Source organism: Lytechinus variegatus, chromosome 14 (genome assembly GCF_018143015.1).
Source record: "Lytechinus variegatus isolate NC3 chromosome 14, Lvar_3.0, whole genome shotgun sequence".
NCBI lineage: Eukaryota > Metazoa > Echinodermata > Echinoidea > Temnopleuroida > Toxopneustidae > Lytechinus > Lytechinus variegatus.
Genome location: NC_054753.1, coordinates 11475260 through 11501181, shown reverse-complemented (window position 1 = coordinate 11501181; position 25922 = coordinate 11475260). Strand labels below are relative to the sequence as shown.

Genomic DNA, 25922 nt, shown 5'->3' with positions numbered 1-25922 from the left:
AGCACGAAAACCTTTTTGTGATATTTTTTGGAAGAAAACTGATTTTTTTTTCATATTAAGCGCTTCCTTTTGTTTGATTAAGAAACTTTGACAGTGATATTAAAAAAATAAATCAATGGCACAAAACAAGAAATTTGGGGAGCCGGGAAGTGACGCCAATGTTTACCCGCTCCGAACAGAAGAGCAGGCATTTTGTGTCGATTCAATTAAAAAAATATACTATTCATACTCCTTACACCCATGTATAATTTCTGTCAAGAATATATACGACTCCCACAGCCGGAAAGGGGGGAAGCGGAGCAGAAAAAAGATGCGGAAAAACAAAAGGGAAAGGCGATTTTGATTTTTTTTTGACAAAAAAGAAGGGAAAAACAACAAAGCTATACCTTCCTTCCCTTGTCTTATTTCGTTTTTTTTAAATCCTTTTCCTCTTCTTCTTTTTTCTTTTTGGGGCTTTTTTGGGGGGCGACCGCCCCACGCCCCTCCCCCTGGCTACGCGCCTCCAGAATATAGATCAAAGAGGAGAAGGAAAACTTGGAGAAGGAGAAAATAAGATCAACCGTAAACTTTTTATTGACACCATCGCTGATCAGTGGCATTGATCAATAGTCGCTATCCTCCACCGTATTTATTGGTCGCATTTTCGCAACGTACCAGTATGTTACGACACAATTTCTCAATCACGACACCGTTTCTCAATCACATCAACTCGTGCTTTGGACAAGTCGTAAGTCCAGGAGTTTCCATAAAATCCTTGTAGTCATTGAATGCAACGAGATGGGGAGAAAGAAAGGGGCAACGTCAAGTCTTGGAAAGGGTATCTTAAAAGACAGATCGAAGAGTTCTAAATCGAGTAGAGTTAACGATTCTTGGGTAAGTAAGTCCAATCAGAAGTACTTAATTGCTGTGTAGTCCCACACGTTAATTTAATTGCGAGCCGAGTACCGTACACCCGATAAAACTCGTAGACTCTACACCTTTTCAGTAATTTAAAGGTCGCATAATATGTATTTAATGGTGTTTCTGGCTTACATTCATGGGCTTGCAATGTTGCCAAAATCTACGCTTTCCGCAGGTGCTGTTTGGTTTGGATATTCTGGGGAAAACTTTTGGGTAGCGCAACGATGGCTTCGAATGCCTGAATTTAGAATTCATGCACTGCAAGCCAGAATTCGAACACCAGATGGAGCAATACAATTTTCCTGTTGATGATCGCATGATCTTATATCATATGACAGAAACTATACAGTAAATGAAATAAAAACTAAATAAAAATCACTCATTCAATGAACAAGGTTATGATGATAAAAATAAGAAATGATAATAATGAAAAATAAATAAGCAATTTTTATTGGTGAATCTATACCAAATTAAATAAATATATGTGTTTTAATATTTAAATAAAGATATAAATAAAAACAAATCATTTAAATTGTTCATAAAGCACTTTTGATAGGTTTCATCAACTTGAATTTAATTATATTATCACAAAGACATGTCCGATAATGAGATTTTAAATTAAAATTGTAAAAGTGATCATTGCTAGCCTGGCAGATGCAAGTAATTTTTTAATCCAAGTTGGCAGCTCTACGGTTTTAGAGCTGCCAACTTGGATTAAAAAATTACTTGCATCTGCCGATAGATTTCAGGAATCGTAAAATATTTGTTTTAATCAATAAATATCATATAAATTACTTTATGGTATTTATCAACCGAAACAAATATTTTACAAATCGTGATATTAATCGGCAAATGCAAGTATTTTTAAAATCTAAGTTGCACCTCTGCACGCGTGTGGTATCTAGGTATCGATAACAAAAGAATGGAAAATGGCGACGTAAACAGACGGGGTAAGTGAATGCTCTTGCTCTTAATTTTCTTCAATTTGACTAATGTGTATTAGGCCTAAAGGAAAATTAGAAAATTTGATAAAAAAGTGGGGTAAACAAAAACTTGCCCATGTACTTTAGTTTGGGCGCTTTACAAAAATAAAAATTGGTGAAACTAGACCTAAATCACCATGGGTAATCCTCGCCTCTACAGCGAGGCATATATAGCCGACCCAGGTGTTTTGGGAGTAAGGATACGATAGTACTATGATTTTTACTCCCCAGACGCCTCCAGGGTAATCATTGCCTGATCGTCATTATTTTTTTTCAAGAAAGTAAGATAAGATAACCAAATAAAAGTAATCTTGTTATATAATTGTCATGCATCATTTCATCAAACTGAAGGGGAACAAGTGAAACTGAGACGCAAATAGAACTTAAACCGAAGGAGTCTGGTTGTACACTGCTATATTTGCTGGGCTTCCTTGCCTCGGTGAAACTCATACAAAATTTGCATATATGTAAATTACTCAAAATCAACCAATGAAAATAAAGAGAATGGAGAAGCCAACTGAAAGTGGAAAAGTCCAATTTATAAAAATAACCAATAAGAGATAGAAGATGGAGATGAATAAGATGTTGGGATGATTACATAATAAGAATGTTGAACAAAAGAATCAGATGTGGGAATGTAATGAATGAACACATCTGAATAGGAAAGGAATGAGAGGAGAAGCAGGTTGAAAGTCAAATGTAAATGGACGATAACAGAAGCATGGAGAATTTAAACAAAGCTGAACTAAATACCAAAGCTTGAACTATAAATAACTTAACTATTAAAGGAAACCAAATGTCAAAATAACAGTCCTACATTAACACTTAGCATCTTATTTCTACGTTTCAAAGTTTATGTATTACCGCTGATGGCTAGATATAGCCTTTCCACAGATGGGCATCTTTATGGACTTGGTAGACCTATAGATCTTCTTGTAAATATGACAAGGAGAGAGAGTGATAGAGAAAATTATATAAAAGTGCAGGGAAGGATACAAAAGGGGGGGGTTCAAGTCATGAGTCTTGACTGAAAATAACAACTACCCCCCCCCCCCTGATAGAAATAAGATATAAAAAGAGGAAGAAAAGGGAGCTAAGAAAAGGAGCCCAAAGAAATACATGTATTAGTTGAGTTATTAATTCTTTACTTTTGAGAAATAGTTTATATTTCAATCTACATCCCATCAAAATAGGGCATTGCCCATGGCATACAAATTGAAAGTGGTTGCATGGGGGGGGGGGCATTATGGAGCATCCCGGCCCAGTTGCCCCCTGATAAATAAACCTGTAAAAATGTGTTAATTAAATGGTAATGTGCTTTTGTCAAACTCGGCCCCCAAAATATCATAGTCAAGGTCTCAACTTCTCACACCCCCCCCTACAAATGAGTGAATAAATAATAAACAAATAAAATATGTATATTATAAGGGGCAAATTAACACACAAGAAAAAGCATTTGCTCACAAAAATAAAAATACAACAAATTGATAGCAAAAGAAAACAGATCATAATTAATGCTTGATAGAGACTAGTCTACTATTAATTAATTACAACGTTTTGAAATGCAAATATCAATAAATCGGGGTGTTCGTGTTCAGGCATGAAAAATTTTCATATTGGTGTCATCTTTTTCCCTTTCTGAAACAAAAATTATCCGTAATTACGAGATGCCCTGATGAACACCTAGCCGACGTAAAAAGCACTTTTGGAATATTGTGTACTTTTTGGTTAATTTTATTTTATTTTATTATTTTATTTATTTTAAATTTATTTAAAAAGGTGAAATTTCCATAAAAATAGTGATTTGGGCACTTGGTAAAAAATCGCTAATAAAATCAACCGCTACCCCTACTGTGAAGTAAAATGACTAGTTTTGCCAAGTTTCAGGGCGCGACAAACCCGCTTGCCCGATTGCCCGGGGCAAGTGAAAATGACGTGCGGGCAAGCACCTCTCAAAGTCAATTGCCCGATCGGGCAAGTGGTTGTTGCGTCTTTTTTTTCTGTACCGTACCTCGTTTTTCCACAAATCATCCAAAATCCACACTCAAAATCATGAATAAGCCTTAAAAAATAGGAGTAGCGCCGTTTCAAATTCCGAAATTGCGTTATTTTTTCTGTACCACGTATTTCCATACATGGTACGGTGTGGTACCAGGTATGAAAAAAATCAACGCAATGGCCGGGAAACAGTTGAATGTAGTATAGGGGTCCATTATGACTACCACCATGTGCAATTTCTAATGCACATTTTCCACCTTCCGATATCACAATTCTGTGATAAAATAATTAGAACTACACAGGAAATAAATCACAGAGTCTAGTAACTTCGCATTGGTGAGTTGTCATGTCATTCGGCTTTGCTTTTCAAAACGGCCTATTAACATCCAAAATAACTTGCTGTATTTGTTAATTATAACTTAAAATTCATTTGTTTCCCTTTTTGAGCGGATGAGGTAAATATCAGACAATAAATCATCAAACAAAGCTCCATCTATTTTACAAGGCCGGCGGGAGGCTCACACACGTGCGAATACTAGCTAGCCAGTCTGAGCTCTGTCTCTCTGCCAGAGCTCTGGGGGACAATTCGCTCAGTAAAGGCCACAATGATGGTGATTTTCTGTTTCAGACAGAGTTTACATTTCGGGTATATTATTCAAAACTTCCAATAAAGTTTGATGATTTCTTCATTGTCATGTATATTTAAGTTATTAATGAATACATTCTCACCAAATTTAGACTCCCCCATAGAGAAATGCAATTTTCGTAGAAGTCTGCGTTTTCAAAGAACTTCAGGAAAAGTTAGGGTATGTGGGCCTTCATTACACGGCCGAGTACAGGTTATTGTACTGGATTAGGCGAAGTAGAAATTAGATATTGAATTCATTTATATCAAAGTTCAACTCACAGTCACACCCACACAAACACACCCTCGCTCGCACACACACACACACACACACCCAAGATTCTAAGCATAGTGAAAAAAAATACTTAAAAATCATACAATATTAAACAATGTTACTAATAATTCATTAATAAGTGAACAGGTATTATTTTAAAAATTGGGCAAGCAGTTTTTTCTATCGGGCAAGCAAATTTTTTCATCACTTGCCCAAGAGGGCAAGTGACGAAAAAAATTTTTGTAGAGGCCTGCAAGTTAAATTGTCGTTTTTATGCTTATCCCACATGTTTGTGAAGGCACGATCATGGCCTACATGGCAGTAGCTCCGTTGTGTATTGACATTCTCCTAGTCCGCTGGCAATGCAAGGCGCACTGATGCAGTTCAGCCAGGCTGAACACTTGTACGAGTTCTAGCGGGTACACAGTAGATCTAGAGCTGCCAAAGCAAAGGTCAAGCACTCATTCAATTAGCAAGGTTATGATATAACCTTGATGTATGTTAGTACTCCATGTGTGGCAAATTAAGGTTGGCAATGTTTGGCTTATTTTCTCTCTTTTTTAAAAACAAATGCTTGATTGTTTGACACTGTCAGTTTCCAATGCAGAATCACCACTTCATTACTGCTATACTACGCTAAACCTACTCGAACATCAAGGTACAAAACTCGCTCTGCTAGTCTGAGTGACAAAGGTGTCACTTTATAGGGGGTAAATATAAAACTCATGCAACAAAATGACCTTACAATTCATGTAAAACAACCCATCTTATATTTCACAAAGTTTCACTTCTTTTCCATGCTTCTATCAGTCTCAAAATTGGTGTTACAGAACCAGTGTAGGTGTCCTCACAAGTATTAATTCACTGCCGATTGCAAATATCGCAAACGCAAATTGCACATGCGTGGAAATCTCAGCTCAAATCATGAATATTCATGATAGGACTATAGATCAGGATCATTTCGCATTTGTATCAGATCTCAATCTATGGTCCTTCTTTTGTTTGACATGAAATATCACATGTTCTTAAGTCAGAAGTGAAAAACAGACATATATATTTGGAAAGAGTTCCTCTTGCGACAGTCACCCCCAAAATAACAAAAGATTGTGTAGACTTCTGGTTCATTCACTTCTTGTTTCTCAATCATTTAAAAAAAATTTTTTTTTAGTGTTTCTTACCTTAGCTGGGACTCGAACTTACGACAATGTATCTGCAGTCAAGATTCTTCCTGCTATACTAGCGAGAAGGGCTGATAGCGGTAGGGGTTTTCTCACGATCATAAGCTGGATTAGTCTAGGCTTTCTGACTCTTTACTGACTAAATAAACCAATGCCTATGGACAATTACACGTATTCGATTCTGCTCGAAAATTTGAAGGAATATAGCCATATTTTGGTATTTATTTACACTCTCCCATCATACATTTTCTATATTAGGGCTAAATATATTATTTTGAACCTTGTCAATATTTTTATTTTCAATTTTGGGTGGCTGTCGCAAAAGGAACTCTTCCCATATATTTAACAAACACTGGTGGCAATATTATGGATTAACTACAATCCATTATCATCATCGATTATATGAGCATGGAGGTAAGCCAATATTATTTTGGGGACGATCTAGATTTTTATTTCATCGGTACATGTAGTTAGTGTCTGTCTGAAATTAGGAATTTCAGATCATCCTCTTTATGATTATGATGACGTGTACTTTACTAAACAGATAATTTAGTTTTCTTTATGAATGATGAATGATACCTATATCACCACAACTGATTAGTTCAAAAGAAATGGCGCTCAAAGGCTGAGATACATGTATAAAAACAAGTCAAGGAAAAGTAAAAAAAAAAAAAAAAGAAACAGAGCAGATGTGTGAACGTGGTTATTCCCTGACCTTTTTTGGATAAAAATGTGAGGAACTTAGATGGAATCAAATCAGTAAACAACTTATGATATTGAGGTTTAGCAAGAAAATCTTTCTATTTTGCAGCTATACAGTGCGTCCCAGAATAAACGAAACCGAGATTTAGCGATCATTTATCATAACTTAATCATAAATAGAATAGACAAATGACCTACCAATTTAAAGCTTAGAATCTCCTCTTTCATCTGATATTACTTAGGTTATTTCTTATTCACGCATGAGTGAGCAAAAACGATTTGAAGAAAGGATACCAAAAACTCATTTGGCGGGGGGTATCGGGGTTTCAAAAAGAAAACCTCATTTCTAAAAAGTTCAATATCTGCTCTTTAATTTGGTACCTAAATTACAGAAAATGGTCAAGAAATAAAAAAGTTCTGGTCATTTGAAATGAGGCTTGTATTTCCATAATTTCATGAGATAAACGTGTTTTCACCGGTTTCCCACAGAAGCTTTCGCATGGTGAACAAAAGATTTAATGCATGGCTGATCGTCAACAAAACAGAGTGTCGAGAGAGTTTGAAAGCCAGCCTGGAGAACCTCTTCATTTTATGAAATTATTGAAATTCAAGCCTTATTTCAAATGACCAGAACTTTGTTATTTCTTGACCATTTTCTGTAATTTAGGTAACAAATTAAAGAGGAGATATTGGACTTTTCAAAAATGTGGTTTTCTGTTTGAAACCCAGATACCCCCCGCCAAATGATTTTTTGATATCCTTTCTTCAAATTGTATTTGCTCACTCATGCGTGAATGAAAAATAATCTACGTAATATCAGATGAAAGAAGAGATTCTAAGCTTTAAATTGGTAGGTCATTTGTCTATTTTATTTATGATTAAGTAATGATAAATGATCGCTAAATCTCGGTTTCGTTTTTTCTGGGACGCACTGTACAATTAGTATTTGACCTTTATGGGTAAGAGGAAGTGAAACTGGCTTGCCCAAAAACTAAATTTCGAATTAAGAAATCTGCAATACTTAGGAAACCAACAAAAAAACCTTAAGTCTAAAAAATGGATCTCATGTACCTAGGTAACTGCCTGCAACTGCTAACATGTGAAGGTTGGCAGTCAAATAGATAAGTATTATAAAAAGGATCGATGAGCCCTGTTTATCACTATCTAATTCTATCAATTTATTTTCTCATCTTTGCCTTGTTTGATTGTTCAGCTTCACACAAGTGAGCTTAACGATGGGTATGACTGGAACAGGATCAATCTGAGATCTGTCACGGAGCAGAGCAATCTAGAGGATTTCTTGGAGACTGCAGAGCTTGCTGGAACAGAATTCACAGCAGGTAGCTATTCAAGGATCCCAGGGATGCATCATCATCATTATCATCTTCATTATCACCATCATCATCATCACCATTATCACCATCATCATCATCATTATCATCATCACCATTATCATCATCATCATCATCACCATAATCACCACCACCACCATCATCATCATCATCATCATCACCATTATCATCATCATCATTATCACCATCATCATTATCATCACCATCATAATCATCGTCATCATCATTATCATCATCATCATCACCATTACCATCATCATCATCATCAACAACGTCATCACCATCATTATCATCATCCTGTTATGTTTATTACGTTTATGTTTGGTGTATTTCAAGGACTACCTTTTCTCAACGAGAAATTATGCAGTAAAAGCATATTCTGCGGTAGGCCTATGTAGAATATTCTTTTTTCGATGTTCTTGAATAATTGTTTTTGCAGAACTTGGGACAACTTAAGATCGGTGCCCAAAATCCTGTATTTTGGTGTCATCTACCTACACACCGACAATTTTTGAAATCAATTCAATATTTTGGAGGGATGGGTTTGGTTGTTGTGAGGGCAAAATACATTTCACCCTTGTATTCTATACGCTTTTTCTATTCAATGTATTTCTTTGACCTTTGATTTATAGAGAGACTGAATGTGAAGGTAATTGATCCAGGCCAGCACACAGGTTTACCATCAGCAACAGAGAGTATTGAGATCAGCAAAGCCCAGAGAGAGAACCTTGCTTTTTTACAGATTCCTAGAAGGTACAGATATAGAGAGAGAGTGAGTGGGAGAGACTAAATACAGACACAGGAAGAAAGATATAGAGAGGGATGGAAAGGAGAGAAAATAGATAGATAGATCTAGATAGATAGATAGATGGATGGATGGATGGATGGATAGATAGATAGATAGATAAATAGATAGATAGACATATTAAAGGACAAGTCCACCCCAACAAAAACTTGATTTGAATTAAAAAGAAATTTAAAAAAGATTTGATTTAAAAAGAGAAAAATTCAACAAGCACAACACTGAAAATTTCATCAAAATTGGATGTAAAATAAGAAAGTTCTGGCATTTTAAATTTTTTCGTTATTTTCAACAAAATAGTTAAATGAACGAGCCAGTTACATCCAAATGAGAGAGTTGATGATATCACTCACTATTTCTTTTGAATTTTATTATATGAAATATGAAATATTTTTATTTTCTTGTCATGTAAAATGAAGTTTCATTCCTCCCTAAACACGTGGAATTCCACTATTTTAACATTTTGTGGTTCAGGCAAGGATGTCCTAATTGTCCAATTCGTAAAAATTGAAATATTGTACAATTGAAACAATAAAAAACAAAAGAAATAGTGAGTGAGTGACATCATCAACTCTCTCATTTGGATGTAACTGGCTCGTTCATATAACTTTTGTTGAAAATAAGCGAAACTTTGAAATGTCATAACTTTCTTATTTTACATCCGATTTTGATGAAATTTTCAGCATTGTGCTTGTCTGATTTTTCTCTATTGATTCAAATCAACATTTTTCTGAGGTGGACTTGACCTTTAAATAGATAGATAGGTAGGTCGGGGGCAGACAGGAAAAGACAGAGTTAAAGATAGACTGACACTGACAGACTGGTGAATGAAGAGGGGAAGAGAGAGACAGAGAGGATCAGGGCATTAATTGAGGTTCATAAAGTTGTATGACTCTCGTGATTCTAGCGTAAAAAGCTCTTTATCTGTAGACGGCCGTGATCTGGCAAAACTACATAAGTCATTTTTGGGCGTTTTTCAGTTTTTTAGTGTTTCTTATAATATTGAATTCGCTCTTTCATCTGTCAAAATTTCAAATTCTAACTCCAATTATTTTGGGAGATTCAAAACCCAGTTTTTGCAAATTCTCTAAAAAATCACTAAATTTAAAAGGCAGAACTACGTAAGTCGACTTACAAAAGTAGTTTTTCAAGCTTTGACGAGAATTAAAAGGCAAAACTATGTAAGTCTACTTACGTAGTTTTGCCAGAACAATAGCCGCAAAAGAAGAAGGTGATTTATCAGGCAAAACTATGTATCTCCCAAATTCTGCATTTTACCGGTCGCTTTTTTAAAACATACGCACTTTTGCCTGATAAAATCGATGACACACTCCGAGCTTTTTATCAGGCAAAAAATACGTATGTCACAAGGTACGCGGCCGCGTGACAAATGTTTTATCAGGCAAAACTATGTATGTCACAAGGTACGCGGCCGCGTGGCAAAGTTTTATCAGGCAAAACTACGTATCTCTAACTTTGCCATGCGGAGGACATACGTAGGCCTGATAAACATTTGCCACGCGGCCGCGTACCTTGTGACATACGTAGTTTTGCCTGATAAGTTAGAACATACGTAGTTTTGCCTGATAAAAAGCTCGGAGTGTGTCATCGATTTTATCAGGCAAAAGTGCGTATGTTTTAAAAAAAGTGGAAAATTAGAAGATTAAATGAGTAAATCAACTAGTTTTTGGTGCCAATAGCTTATATAAGTTCCGCAGATCAAAGGAAAACAAAAAAAATTGATATACCATTTTCCACTTTTCCAAGAAAAGCAAAAGAAGCAATGTAAAATATTCAAGCTCGAATATCTCGGAATGGCAAAAAAGGATATACGTAGTTTTGCCAGATCACGGCCGTGTAGATAGATAGATAGATAGATAGATAAATAGACATATTAAATAGATAGATAGATAAATAGACATATTAAATAGATAGATAGGTAGGTGGGGGGCAGACAGGAAAAGACAGAGTTAAAGATTGACTGACTCTGATAGACTGGTGAAATAAGAGGGGAAGAGAGAGAGACAGAGAGGATCAGGGCATTAATTGAGGTTCACAAAGACTCTCATGATTCTAGGGTAAAAAGCTCTGTATCTGTAGTATCAAAAATCAGAAAGGAATATGTAATTAAAAAAAATTATCAATGAAAGCTTTGAATTGTTCCAAGCTCTACCCTATGAGACCACTATATAATTTGGAATCATATAGATATGATATAATGTCATTAAAATGACTTATGCAATTCAAGTGATACCTGAACATTTTTATCAAAATGTGACTAAAAGCATAATCTATTCCCAATCTATTATCAGACCAAAATGGGATTCCACAACATCGGCAGAGCAACTCAACCAGATGGAGAAAGAAGCATTCTTGGAATGGAGGAGACAACTCTCATTGTAAGATACGAATTCCTCAACTCAAACAAGTTTTTATCATGCAGTGAATGTACTGTAAGATGGGAAGCTTCATCTTTCTGCACCTGGCCTGGGTCCGTCTTACAAAGATCGCAACTATGGACGGCCAGCAACGTCAACATCTATTATGCATGTTTATTTTAAGTATTTTCTTGCTACATTTATGATGTATATTCATGCATTTAATATTTTCTTGAAAATTCACTTTGCTTCTCTTTGTATAAAAAGGACATTGTGAAAATTTTTCGTAGAAAAAATTATGACATTGATGGATTTCCATAGAGTTGCGATTGATCAGATCAATCATAACTCTTTGTAAGACGGGGCCCAGAAAAGATATCCTGTTGGCTTTCTACAGGTGTATCACTTAATTAAAAGATTCACTAAAAACATGGTTATTTAACTAAACAAGTTCTTCCCCCTCTTTACTTTCCATTTCTTTTCCTTAATGCACCATGAGCATCTTTTTGTTTGATACCAGTGCATTACTACCATATTTAATAAATTTCAAGGCCTGTATTACTATTAACTAAGTTTTGAGTAATTTAAAGATTTGGAAATTTGAATTTATTATCAGATTACCTAAAGTATTATATCACAAAATATTTGTTGTGTTAAAGTTGTAATCAAAGCATGCAAAATTTTACAATTTAATTTACCTGTTCTCATTCTCCATTCTTTGGGGGTGTGGGAGTTCTTAATATTTTAGTTTGTAGCTACTTCCCATATATGGAATGGGATAGCAATTTATTGATGCAATCTATTTTTGATGAAAAAAAAATGTTGGTGAGATTGGAAATCCAACCTTTTTAATTTAATGGAAATGTACCTTTCTTCTTTCAGACTGCAGGAGAAGGATCATATTGTCCTGACTCCGTTCGAAAGAAATCTTGATTTTTGGAGGCAGCTATGGAGAGTGATTGAGAGGAGTGATGTGATCGTCCAGATTGTGGATGCCAGGAATCCTCTTCTCTTCCGTTGTCTTGACTTGGTAAGATGTCATGGTTTACACTAGCCAGTCCATCTAAACTGGGAATTGTTATAAGCTACTGAAATCCTTGCATCTGATTGGCTTAGAGCTAATTTGTCAGTAAAAATTGCTTCATGAAACACTCCCTAGATATACAAACCGTGCATGCAATTTGAATGTGATTGGTTATTACAAGTAAGCAATTAATCGCAACTTTCATGTTTTGTGGCCCTGTATTCGAAATAGTGGAGAGAACTGTCTAAAAGTGATTGTGAAAGATTTTTTGTTTCATTGCCCTGCTAATATTCAATGAAAGGCATTTTGAATTACAAAAATTATAGTAGATTAATCATATTCTAATAGGAGTCTTTTGTATTGCACAAAAAATGTATCTAAGGAACCAACAAAATTGGTCGGCCCAGTCGTTTCAACTGTTATTTCTAAAAATCATGTATTTAAAGGCATTTGACAAGTAACCCTTTGCATTGCCAGTGGACCATCTTTGCGCTACTGTTGAAGGTATATTAAAATGAATAAGGGTTAATTTGAAAGTAGATAAAAAGAGAAATGTAATCATGCAAATGCGCTAGTGCCCTTTGGTAAGGCATTAATCCTCAGTACCAGGTCCTTTGGAGAGGACCTTAAGCCGTCGGTCCTCTTGTTGCTTGCTTACAAGCATTCATGCTTTCTTAGCAATCAGGTAAAAAAATCACCACTAATTGCCAATTTATTCATTTCTTTTTACAGGAGAAATATGTGAAAGAAGTCAGTAGCGATAAGGAGAATATAATATTGATCAGCAAAGCAGATCTATTGACTCAAGCACAGAGAGAGAAGTGGGGCGAGTATTTCTCCCAACAGGGTATCCGGGTAGCTTTCTGGTCTGCGGTCAGAGAGACAGAAAGAATAGAAGAAAAGGTTAGTAAAACATTTTCAAACTGATGCAAGAGAAAAATCAAAATTCCTTTTATTGGTTATGTCATTATATTACACCTAAAACTTATTTAATCTCAAGTTTCTAAGTGCTCTAAAACAATGCAGCATTACACAATACTGGCTTCACAGAAATGTTGCACTGACAGGTCACTAACAGAAGGCTTTGTCACATCTACCAGATTGTGATGTCAATGTATTCTTGAGACATTAGGCATTGAGCTTCGATGGTTGTAACAGAGCCTTTGCTAGCACATTGTTAGCGCTAACATATCTGTGAAGATGGCCCTGTCTGTTAGTACATGTAGCAGAACAGCTTTTACGCACTATGAGTTTCTAAGCATAACTTTCTACCAGGTCCTAATTTCTCGCTGGATGATTTGAATCAACAACCCTTTGAGCAAGAGTCACAAGGCAGAACCACTACATCATTACACATCCATCGGGGGGGGGGGGGAGGGTGTCACTTCCATTGACAAGTGGATAGCATGTGTGAACATGGGGTTTCGAAAAGCATCCTTAACAAGTATTTTCCATGTTCTGAAAATGCACCCCGTAAAAAGTATTGGCGTGTGAAACCCTACCCTTAACAAGTATTTGAAACATAGTGGTACCCTTGACGAGTGGATATCATGTGTGAACATGGGGTTTCGATAAGCATCCTAAACAAGTATTTTCAATGTTTGAAAATGCACCCCTTAACAAGTATTGGCGTGTGAAACCCTACCCTTAACAAGAATTTGAAGCATAACGGTACCATTGACAAGTGGATACCATGTGAACATGGGGTTTCATAAAGCACCCTAAACAAGTATTTTCAATGTTTTGAAAATGCACCCCTTAACAAGTATTGGCGTGTGAAACCCTACCCTTAAAGTAGACACACGAAGAAAATTCACGAAAGTGATGATTATAGACAAATTATATATGGATGGAAAGGTATTGTCTTTTTATACACAAATATGTCACTAAAAAGTCTTATAGATGTCGTGGAAATGCAAGAAATGAAATTATTAGACACCCTTCTCAGCCCCCCAGACCGACAATCACGCAGCCGAAAACGGTCGAGAATAATGACGTCACACAATCGACATGCTCATCGTCTCTCTGTGCATCATGCACTGAATCAATTTACTGACCTGTTCAATATCTTCCGAATTTACCGTTTTCTTCACGTAATGTGATATTCAATTTCTGTTTTCGACAACTTTAGACCAAATGTGAATCAGAACTGTGTTCCTTTGCCCGTTTTTATTGAATTGTGGACTGTAAAGACCGATTTTGTCCACTGCAGTCGTCATTGTGTTGCTCCACTCCAGTCAGTGAGTGAGTGAGTCGCTGCCCAAATAATATAAGTAGAGAATCTAATCAAGAACTTGAAAATCAAAAGCAGCAATTAAGAAGTAAGATTTAATAGATCTGAATAGAATCTCACATGAAAATAAAAGAGAAAAAAAAGCTGATAGGAACGGGGAAGGAATATAATTTAAAAAAAAAAATCCAGAACCAAAAAAAATCAAAGAGTTTCGAACCAGGATCCCCGCACTCATAAAAAAATTTACGTGCGTACAGATTTGTCCACAGACCATGTCTCTATGTCAGGTGGGTTCATAACGATATATAAACAAAGTGCGTTCGCTGCTGTTGCCTCGCAATGCTTCGGCAATCCAACTGCAATTCCAATCATTTCGCGATCATATATTGCCGTGTTTTTTTGTGGTTCCTGAACTTGCTACGTAATTAAATTTCATAATTTTAATTCAGTTGTGAAGACGAATGTCTATGCTTTATATTGATAATAATATCAATGTGGTGCAAGCATGATTTCTAAGTGAAAATATGCTTTGTTTATTCACGTATATTTCTTGAAAACAAATAATTTTTTCTAAGCTAAATATCGGTTACCAAAATATGTTAAATGTGCATTTCATTTTACTGTTCAGAAAATTCAAACTTTTATCTATGTAATAAGACCAATCTTGAGAGGAATAAACATTTCTAGGAGCAAAAAACGCTGATTGGAAAGATCGTCTTCAATGGGCTGCTGTCAGCTCAGCTGCTCACTGCTCGTGGTGTGACGTCACTCAGCTGGAGCTCGCCAGAGGACGGACGAAGGCAGAAATATGCCATAAAAATAAGTCATTTTTGAGAGCTGATTTCTGCAAACTCTAATCACTCTTTTAAAAGGTGAAGTTATATATCTGATTAGTAATACTTCCCCTTTACAATGATGACCACAAAAAGTCATTATGAAATACTTTTGATTCTTTGGTTGTCTACTTTAACAAGTATTTGAAACGGTACCCTTGACAAGTATTCCCTTAATTGACCCCCTAAACAAGAACAATGATATCTTAATTGTTATGTCATGGACATCGGCTTTACCTTTACTATCATTGGGTTTAGTCACTCCTATGTCTGCTTAAAGTTATTTGAAATTCATAATTGGAAAATGTCTTCGCAAATCTTGTTGAATTTTGTGGTAAATTACATTTTCATTTTGTTATCTCTAAAACAGGAAGGAAAAGAGGATGAACCAGCGATGGCTAGTGATGAGGATACTGATGACTCAGAGGACGAAGAGGGTGAGGAAGATGTTGATGATGATGCTGATGCTGAAGAAGAAGATGAAGGAGCACAAAGACTTTCCCCTGATAATAATCTGCCCAGTAGCTTGGAAGGCATGGTCGTATCATCACCCGTTAATGCAGGAGATCCCTCCAATACGAACGAGTCCTGCAACTCACTAGCAGATCGAGGACAGATTTCTGGAGCCATGCTCCGCACAACCGAACCAACAAGGAACATTCAGACAAATGAACAGGACTCGAGGACAGGGGGTGAGTCTTTGTGCAATGGATCAAATGCGGTGCCTTCAAGAACTGACATGGATGCTCTCTCATCACCAAGATGCGATGATGATGTGGACAATGATGTCGATGATGTTGTCGACTCGCATGGTGATAACCTTTCAAGGACTACCCATGTTACATCAGGAGGAGCAGGGGATGGTGTTGCAATGGAGACATCTTGTGCACCATCTCCTCCTGAAGGAGAGATTCAGAATTCATCACACCTGTTGACTGGGGAGGAGCTTCTTGGGTTCTTCCGTGAGGTTCACATGGGAAGGTCAAAGGTCAATGCCGACATTCTGACCGTGGGCATGGTAGGTTCATAGTCACCATATAATATATTTCTTGCACTTCTCCAAAAGTTACTTTTTACTTTCTTGTTTTGCCCTCTTCTAAGCGCCTTGAGCATTTAATCTAAATGGAAAAGATGCTTTTCAAATCATATGTATTTTTATCATTATTATTGTTTCTTTTCACATTTCAAGGTTATCAGGGGACAGTTAACTAAAATTATCAACCTTTTTATATATGTATGTCCCACCATCAATTTTCTAAATTTTTATTTCACTAAATAAACTACTCCATCCATGATAATTTTAGAGTATTACACATTTTCATAAGAAGTATTCAGGGTGGACGAAATTTACCATTCTTGTTCTATTGGGGAAAAACAGCTTGTGAAAGATTTACATTATAAGTCTGCTATGGTGTTTAGAGCTTCATGGGATATTTATTCATTTTTAATATTTATGCCTCTGCTTACCAAAGGAAGGTGCTGTCACTGAAAAGGGGAATGTTTTCATATTTTCGAAAATAAATCAAAAGGGGATTGTCCTTTAAGAAGTTCCATATGCTCCTGTGCTGGATCCTTTGTCTTGATAATAGACCTATGCTGTTTAGAAAATGCAGTGTGGATTTGGGATAAATCATTACAATGGCCACTTGATATAGTATAAATAAAACATTATGCTATAGATATTCAAACTGGAATAATTCCAAACGTAAAATAGTAAATGAGGTTTCAATTGCATTAATTTGACTGGTTCTGCAGAATTTAATTTCAAAATGCATCTTGTGGAAGCATAGGGGTTCTTAATCTCCCTTCAAACTGGAGGGTTGTGTTTGAATCCTACTGTGGTCTAGCGTCCTTTGGCAAGGTGTCATTTCATACTTTGCTACTCCTACCAGAGGGGTGTTTCACAAAGATTTAAGTATGACTTAGAGTCACACTTAAATGTCTAGTAGCGTGCGGTATAAAAGGCATAATCTCATTGGTAAAACCATGCTAACAGGACGTGCGCTATTATGTGTTAGATTGTGCATTGCATTTCAGATACGCGTTGGCATTTAAGTGCGATTTAAGTCACCCTTTGGGTGTTAAATGGGTACCCGTTAGAATGCAAAAGCCTAGCAACTGAGTCTTGGAACTCTGTTGGAATACTCCCCAGAGAATGGAGAAAGTGTATACATTGTTTGCGGGTATGCCAGAATCTGATGACTGGGATAACGATAATTACAATGTAAAGCACTCAGAAACTCCAAGTCTATGTAAATGTAACTACTTTCATTATAATCTTTTTAGCAATTCACATTTGTGCTTTGAAAGACGATTTGTTTTAATGACTGACAAAAAATATTTGATACCCCACTTTGATTTCAATTTAGGAATAAACAGAAGTGGATGTAGGAGAATTTCCCTCTTTTCGTTGAAAGCCCATGGACAGTATATTACAGATCAGTTGATTTGATCCAGGAAGTAAAGGTCATTGCCATCAGAACAATTTAGAATCGTGCAATGAGAAATTCATCATCTGTTACCTTGTTAAAATTGAACTAAAAACATAACTTTTTCAAGAGAGTTTCAATAAATAAGATAGTAAGCTTCCCTTTTACCCGTAACTAGTTACTATTTCACCTTTTAAAAATTGTAATGCGCAGTTTAGTATATACTTATATAAATCGTGCAATATAAATGTACAATTAGTTTCATTATTGTCTTTCTGTTACAGGTTGGATACCCCAACGTTGGTAAGAGTTCTACCATCAACGCCCTACTCAGGGAGAAGAAGGTACCTGTCTCTGCAACTCCAGGAAGAACAAAACACTTTCAGGTAAAGGAACTATCTGAGTTATGACAACATGTGAAAGCAAAGAAAAATGGTTGTTTAAACATCTGCCAGCGTAGATCTAGAGCATGTCCAACAAATTTGACCAGCCCAGAAATTAGGGAAAAGGGTCGCCACTCACAGTGAAGGGCATTTTATCTACCAGATAATTTGACAAGTAAAAAAATTAAGAAAAAGGGTTGTCACTTACAGTAAAGGGCATTTCATCTACCGGATAATTTGACAAGCAAAAAAAGAAAGTCATAGTTTACTTTATCAAGTGCATCATGAAGGCATTCTGTGGGGTGCACCATTATATTTTCAGATTTGTGACTGTTTTAATGTTCTTTTCTATACCTGTTCAGACGTTGTTTGTAGAGCCGACACTCTGCCTGTGTGACTGCCCTGGACTGGTGATGCCATCTTTTGTGTCTACCAAAGCTGATATGTATCTCAACGGCATACTACCGATAGATCAGATGAGGGACTTCACTCCACCGGTCTCTCTGATATCCTTTTATATGTAATTTATGGCAGGGAAAAACATTACATGGGTGCTTGAATGATTTCGTCCTCTGACATGCTCAAAAGAGCCCCCAAGTTTCCCTATTCACTGCAATGGTAAAGCTTATCCAGTGTTGCAGAGTTAGGCAGTCGGTATTGAAAAGTAGCCCCCCCCCCCCCCAATAATAAAACAAATAATGTTTTGGCCTGATTTATGAGAATTTATTAGTATGATTATGATAATGAAGAAGGAAGATGGGAAATTAAAAGATAGTAAAGAAGATGGAGAGAGATGGAAGAAAAGACGGAAGGAGAATTAGGAGAAGAAAAGAAGGAGGAGACAAACTATTCCAATATGTGTCAAGGTCAAGAAAAAGAAGATAGCTAATAAAACATGAAACAAATAAGCATTATTTGTCCTTTTTGAAAGCCTGTGGCATCAAGATTCGATTGGTTTTAATAGAAGTAGCTAGAGTATGAAGGAAAGGGTCCTTGTGGAATTATATGTGCTTTGCCCCAAAATAATTTTAGAAAGTCTGCAGAAATAGATTGATTTGTATCCTGGGTTCATCACAGTAGATTAGTAATTCCTATTCTGAATATGGTTATATACAGGTATGAAAATTGTAATGATAATATCATACATTATATTACCCAGGGTCACTACTTCAGTTCCAAAAGCCGTTCTCTCACCGGGCGTCCAAGCATTCAAAGAATTTTCTCCTACGGGGTACCCATTCACCTCACCCGGGTTGAGTGCAGCAAAATGTGGGTAAAGTTTTTGCTGAAGGAAACTTATTTCTATCTTTGTTCAATATTTCACATGATTCCTTGACCTAATGAATGCACATGTGCCAGCGAGTGCCGAGAGATGTTTTAGAACTGACCTATGGAATAAATCTGATTAAGCCAGGAGAAGGAGAGGATCAAGATAGACCACCAACAGCCCTAGAGCTCCTGAATGCTCATGCCTGTAAGTATAGAAAAGGGGGAAGGTAGTGAAAAGGAAGGAAATAAAAAATGAAAATGAAAATCCATATTTTATTGTTTCAATTAGACATGAAATGAAATACTCTGAGAATTTGCTTTGCCCAATTGATAGTGGGCCCAGCAGCCGCTGTGCAGTGCCAGATCGACGAGGCTCTATCCCTTTAATTTTTGAACGCCAACAGGGTAGCAGCAACTCCCATCTTTTAATGTCTTTTGGTCTGACGCGGCCTGGGTTTGAACCCCTGACCTCCTGGTTGTGAGACGGACGCTCTACCTACTTAGCCAACACACCAGTCTCCCTGGATGGGGAAAGTGAGGAGAAGAGTATAAGGAGAAAGAGGATGGGGAAGAGAAGGAGAAAAGGAAGGTGGAGGAGAAGAAAGAAATTGAGAAAATGAGGAGTGAGATGATGAGGTCTATGATGAGGGGGAGGAAGAGGAAAAAGAAGAGGCTATGAAACAAAGATGTGGGTTTTGATTTTGACAGCATCATGGCATTATCCACATAGACATTCATTTGACATATGCACAACATCATTGTGTGAATTTTGAAATTTGTTTTGATTTTTCAGATGTGCGTGGCTCCTTGGCACAGGAAAAAATCCCCTCTTTTCCTTACCAATCATCACACACTTTCCCACATGTGTTGATCTTCAAACTCTGTTTCATTTTTCAGATGTGCGTGGCTTCATGACGCAGAAAGGAGTCCCCGACAGCTTCAGATCTGCTAGAATCGTTCTAAAGGACTATGTCAATGTAAGTGACGCTGAAAATAATGAATTATGGCCCTTGGGTAGTATTCACAAAATGTAACTCGGGGCCCTCTAACATAGAGGATTGCAAATGAAGAGAAAACATGAAAGAATACTTCTGATTGGTTTCTGGTCAGTGTTGTGAATTAAACGCTTTGTTAGCATTAATCTTGATTGGACGTAGCCATAAAATAATTTATCACATACCTTGTGTTGTGGAGCCAACAGTTCTTTGTAAATTATCATTCAAGTGAGCCTGTACTACAAGACTACACTTCTTAGAATGTTGAATTATGGGTAATGAATCTGGCCAGATTTGAGTGGTCACAAATGTGAGATGGTGCTATTGAGGCTGCTGGTTCATATCTTCTTTAAAGGGGTGGTCCAGGCTGAAAATACATCTAAATGAATAGAGTAAAATTGACGGCAAAATTTCATCAAAATCGGATAAGAAATAACAAAGTTATTGAATTTTAAAGTTTATCAATATTTAATGAAAACATTTATATGCATGTCATCATAAATATTAATTTGGTGGGCTGATGTTGTCACATCCCCACTTTCCCTTTTCCTTATGTTTTTACATGAAATCATAAATGTTTCATTTTTTCATACATGTGGAAATGAAAAAAGCATGCAAAAGCATCACCTGCCACCAAGCACATATGCTTGGTGGCAGGTCTCTATTATGGTGAAATAAGTTACGGCAATAAATAACTAATTTACTTAATCAGTTGTCAATCAATTTTTTTAGTTCTTGGTATAAAGGTTTAGAATAAACCTAATTTCATATAATAAAATACAAAAGAACAATTGGGGATATGACATCATCAGCCCACCTAATGAATAATCATGAAGACATGCCTAGAACTGTTTCTCCGGAATAATGCAAATCTTTAAAATTCAATAACTTTATTTATTATCCGATATTGATCAAATTTTCATCATTTTGCTCTGTAAATTTCACTCTATTGAGATATAAATATCTCCAGCCTGGATCATCCCCTTAAGCTACCCTGACTATCCTGTCTCTTTAATTTTCCAGGGCAAGATTTTATACAGCATTCCTCCTCCTGGACTAACCCCTGATGAGTTTGGGTCAATGCACTATCCATCCTTAGAGGTTGGTGAGGTCAAAGCAGGGTCACGACCCAAGAAATCGGCCAACAAACCAATGATCACTGCAGGAGGACAAACGGTAAGATACTCATTGTGATTTGTTTTTTATGCTTGATGATGATGAAGATTAGTATGATGATGATAACGATGATGGTGATTACGGCAGTGGTGATGATGATGATAATGATAAAGATGATGATGATGACGGCAGTGGTGGTGATGATGATGATGATAAAGATGATGACGGCAGTGGTGATGATGATGATGATAATGATGACAGCAGTGGTGATGATGATGACGGCAGTGGTGGTGGTGATGATGACGGCAGTGGTGGTGGTGATGATTCTTTTGATGATGATGAGGATGGTCATTACAGCAGTGGTGATGATGATGATAACAATGGCAATGATGACATGAGTTCTGTAAAAAGTCACCATGATTGTCATCACAATCACCATGATCATGGTTATGGTGATGATGATAATGATGGTGATGAATCATGATGGTGATAATGATCATGGTTTCGTGATGATGCTGATGACAAAAATGATATTTTGTGGACTTAGAAGTAGAATTTTTAGTAATTATAAGTTCATTATGCTGCATATACTGTAGAGCACGTAGAGACTTCTGACAAAGTAAGTATTAGGCACTATATAAGCAAGTATAATTATTATTATTTAAATCACCAACATAAGAATTTCTGTCTTGCAAAGGGGGAGGGGAACCTTGGTGCTCTCATTTAATTTTCGTGTACATTCTTTTTAATTCATTACCTTATTCGTCAGTAAATGCACATTCAACAAGATTGGTTATCCATTGTATATGTTCCTTGACGCGATTCTCCTTTGTTTTCTTGACAGGTCAAGAAGTCTGCTGCCAAGAAAGTAGACGAAAGCTTTTTTGCCAAACCCCAAGTTGCACACACCAAGGCATCGGCTCCGAGGGTGGGTGTGGTTGGAGGTGTGTCTGGGGGCATGGCTGGAGGCGTGCCTGGGGTTGGCTACCTGGGGAAACCCTGGAAGAAGCAAAAGCGAGGCAAGAAGGAGAAACTGAGGAAAGTGTATGGCCATCTGGATGAGAAATAGATCATGTGAACTTATTGAGGAAACAAGATCATGGACAATATTTGATAGTAATGATAAATTTTATGAACATGACCTATGATCAGGGACCTGTTGTAGAAAGAGTTTCGTTTAAACGCAAGTCAAAATACCAAGCACAAGTCCCGAATACGGGGGCTTCATTGGCTGAAAATAAAGTTGCGCAAGATTTTTTGAGTTGCGTTTGATCGCAACTATTTCGGCAATGGGCCCTTGGAGGCCGCAAGTGAACTGAAGTAATATGATTATCTTGGGAGCATTTCATGAAAAGTTTTGTCAGTGATATTCACCGACTAATTTGCTCTCAGCCAATCAGATACAAGGATTTCAGTAGCTTATAACAATAGTCGGTGAAAATCACTGATGCTTTGTTTCATGAAATGCTCCCCATATCTTTTATCCAGAGAAAGCCAGAAGAAAATATTCAGGTACATGACTAATATAAGGAAATAATGCTTGATCATCTCGGTTAATTTTATAATCAAGGTCCCGATGGCTTTGGCGGGATAAAGTGCACCTATAAAAGAAATGAAATATAACTTTATTTCTCGCCTTGAGATGAAGCAATAGCTTAGCACTATATCTGGGTGGGGACAAGAAGTAATTTAAGTTAAAATCAAATAATATCAAATATGGTGGTTTGCACCGATTGGGATGATATCGTTACATAGTAGACCAATAAATTCAAGCAAGAAAATTGAGAAATTACAAATTGTCTCTCCACAGTTCGATTTCGTAACTTTCCATATAAGGAATAGAAGTCATTGGAAATCTCTATTATAATTTTCAAAGGCATGACGGGTGCCCAAGAGATCACGATTGAAGTGAATTGTTATATTAAACCATGGAACAACCAGGAAAATGGTTAGTATTCACTTTATCAGCAAGCATTGGTCTTTTTTTCTCAAATGGTCTCATTTTAGCTCAACCAATTTGGTCTAATTGCTCTTTGGTCAACAATACACGATCAAGTACCCACTTTTTTAATTCTCATTTCGTGTAATATCTAGTGGTTTGATATTCTAATATTCAGCACTTTTCAAATTGATATTTTATGTATAAACAGTTCATCTTACTATATACATCAAATAGTGTTAGACCATGTTGAAAAGTGAAATGGGAAAATGAATATCATCTGTTCTTTTCTCATGGGAAACCCTCAGGATGTTTCTTTAATGTGACGCCATGGACATTCTTGTGGTTTGATCATGAAAATAAAAAGTACATTTGATATCATACTACTGGAACAAATTGTCTGCTATATCTTCTTTTATATGTATATGAATATTCATGAGTATTCTAAATAAACAATTGGTCAATTCATGATCATGTGACAAAGTACGATTTCAATAGGAAAACACATCGCCGCAAATAGTTCTGTTTATTTTTTATATACTTTCATGGGGAGAACTGCAAATGCTCCTTGACTTGATCTGATCCAGATCCGTACCGTTACTTGCGCAAGTAAATAAATATAACAAAATACAAGGTTTCGCTCAAATTACTTACCGACAACCTGAAAAATCTGTGGATTTGGGTTTAGATTATATAGTAATTGCCAGTCCAACCTCGCATAAATAATTCCCACTGTACTTTCTCAAAGCCTGATATATTTGTATAATATATTGTATGTGATTTAATAATCTACTCGTATATTAAATTTTGATCTTATAAACACAAAACAATAATCGTACTTTGTTGATATCATAATTAATTTGAAAGCTAAAGTATTCAATGAAACACCTACAAGATGAAAAAGGCTCAAATGTTTTCCCTATTTTTTTTGGGGGGGGCAACTGGAGCCAAGTCTCTTGTTTGTAAGCATGTGAGTGGACTATCTCAATATTTGAAGTAAAAGGTTGAACTAAGAAAAAATTTGAAAAAAAAGATATCAATAAAAATGTGAAGATAGCCAGGGAGAGTTGTGAGTTGTCAAACATGTTGAAAGGATGGGTGAGGTTGGAAAGAAAAGCAATAGTATTTATAGCAGATACAAGCATTGATTGAGAAGGGAGCCTGGTTTTGGCAGCTCTGTAGCAGAAAAAGGGTGACATCATTTTGCATGTTCTATCCCTGTATCAATTCCCTTAGATCCTTTCAACCCATTCAATTCAATACACTGTTCTTTTCATTAGTGACCCCTTGTCTATCTCAAATCTCTCTTTAACTCCATCACATACTTGGAATTCCTTTCATTAGTGGCCCTCTTGTCTATCTCAAATCTCTCTTTAACTCCATCACATACTTGGAATTCCTTTCATTAGTGGCCCTCTTGTCTATCTCAAATCTCTCTTTAACTCCATCACATACTTGGAATTCCTTTCATTAGTGGCCCTCTTGTCTATCTCAAATCTCTCTGCCCCCCCCCCCACCTCTTTGCTCCCTGATCCATTTTTCCATCATCTACAGTATGCTATTTCTACCACCTCAACCACACTCCCTCCTTCCTTTCTCTTCTCTCCACAGTAACCTATTATCCTACACTAAGAGGCTGTTCTCACTACGTTCCTAAAACTAGTTTACTGGAAACTAGTTTAACGCATAGTGAGAACAGTCGAAGCGGTCTTGGAAGCGATCTTCCAAACCAGTTTGGAAAACCACCTCTTGATGTAGTTTTCAAGATTGCTTTGCCTCGTTAGACTGGTTTTAGCTTAAGAGGACATAACTGTTCTTTGGGAAGCAATCCTCGTACATTTTGAGCGCGCTACTCCACACACTGTATGTGGAATGCCTACGCTGCGGTTCGAATTTCGCACGAAACGTGTCACCCAACTGAGAGCATATCCATAGTAACAAGAGCGCTTTCCGTGAAGTGATTTTGAGAACCACTTTCGTTTGATCAAGTGAGAACACTAGCAAAGCGATCTTCCAAACTGGTTTCCTGAATCGGTTTCCAGTAAACTAGTTTTAGAAAGCGTACTGAGATGGTGTTGCATGAATTTTTTATCAATAGCAAGTGATTTTTTGGTTCCAAAATTGATAAGTCTTGCAATTAGTTATTGGTTAGATTTTTGCTAATGAATAACAATAACTCTCCTTAGCCATCCCTCAGATGCCTCCATAGCTTATCACCCATCCCCTCCCACTTTCTCTCTTTCTTTATCCCCCTAAAATATAAGTAGACTATTCACACTGATAATAATAATTTTGATGATTCCTGCTATAATAGTACTCAAAACTCTCCAGTGTAGAAAATATGTATGATTACAATGAACATCCAAATAAAAACATTAATACATACGGATATCATACATATGATTATGAAATAACAAATAAACTGCAGAAAAAAGCAATGCAAAAAGTTGATTGTTTAATTGCAATTTAAAAAAATTGACGTAAATGTACTTTAAATTTTGAAATATTT

At 36.5% G+C, this 25922-nt stretch overlaps 1 protein-coding gene across 1 annotated transcript; it reads left to right on the top strand.

The window, feature by feature from the left end:
* The first annotated feature begins 671 nt into the window (after nt 1-671).
* On the top strand, nt 672-24224 carry LOC121427428 (large subunit GTPase 1 homolog). Its single transcript, XM_041623819.1, has 13 exons — nt 672-873; nt 7874-8000; nt 8645-8765; nt 11127-11213; nt 12075-12222; nt 12949-13119; nt 15653-16300; nt 17996-18097; nt 18457-18600; nt 19445-19568; nt 20261-20340; nt 21382-21534; nt 22319-24224. The coding sequence occupies exons 1-13, from the start codon at nt 778-780 to the stop codon at nt 22541-22543; spliced, it is 2226 nt and encodes a 741-aa protein (XP_041479753.1). The 5' UTR covers nt 672-777; the 3' UTR covers nt 22544-24224.
* Nucleotides 24225-25922: the final 1698 nt, after the last annotated feature.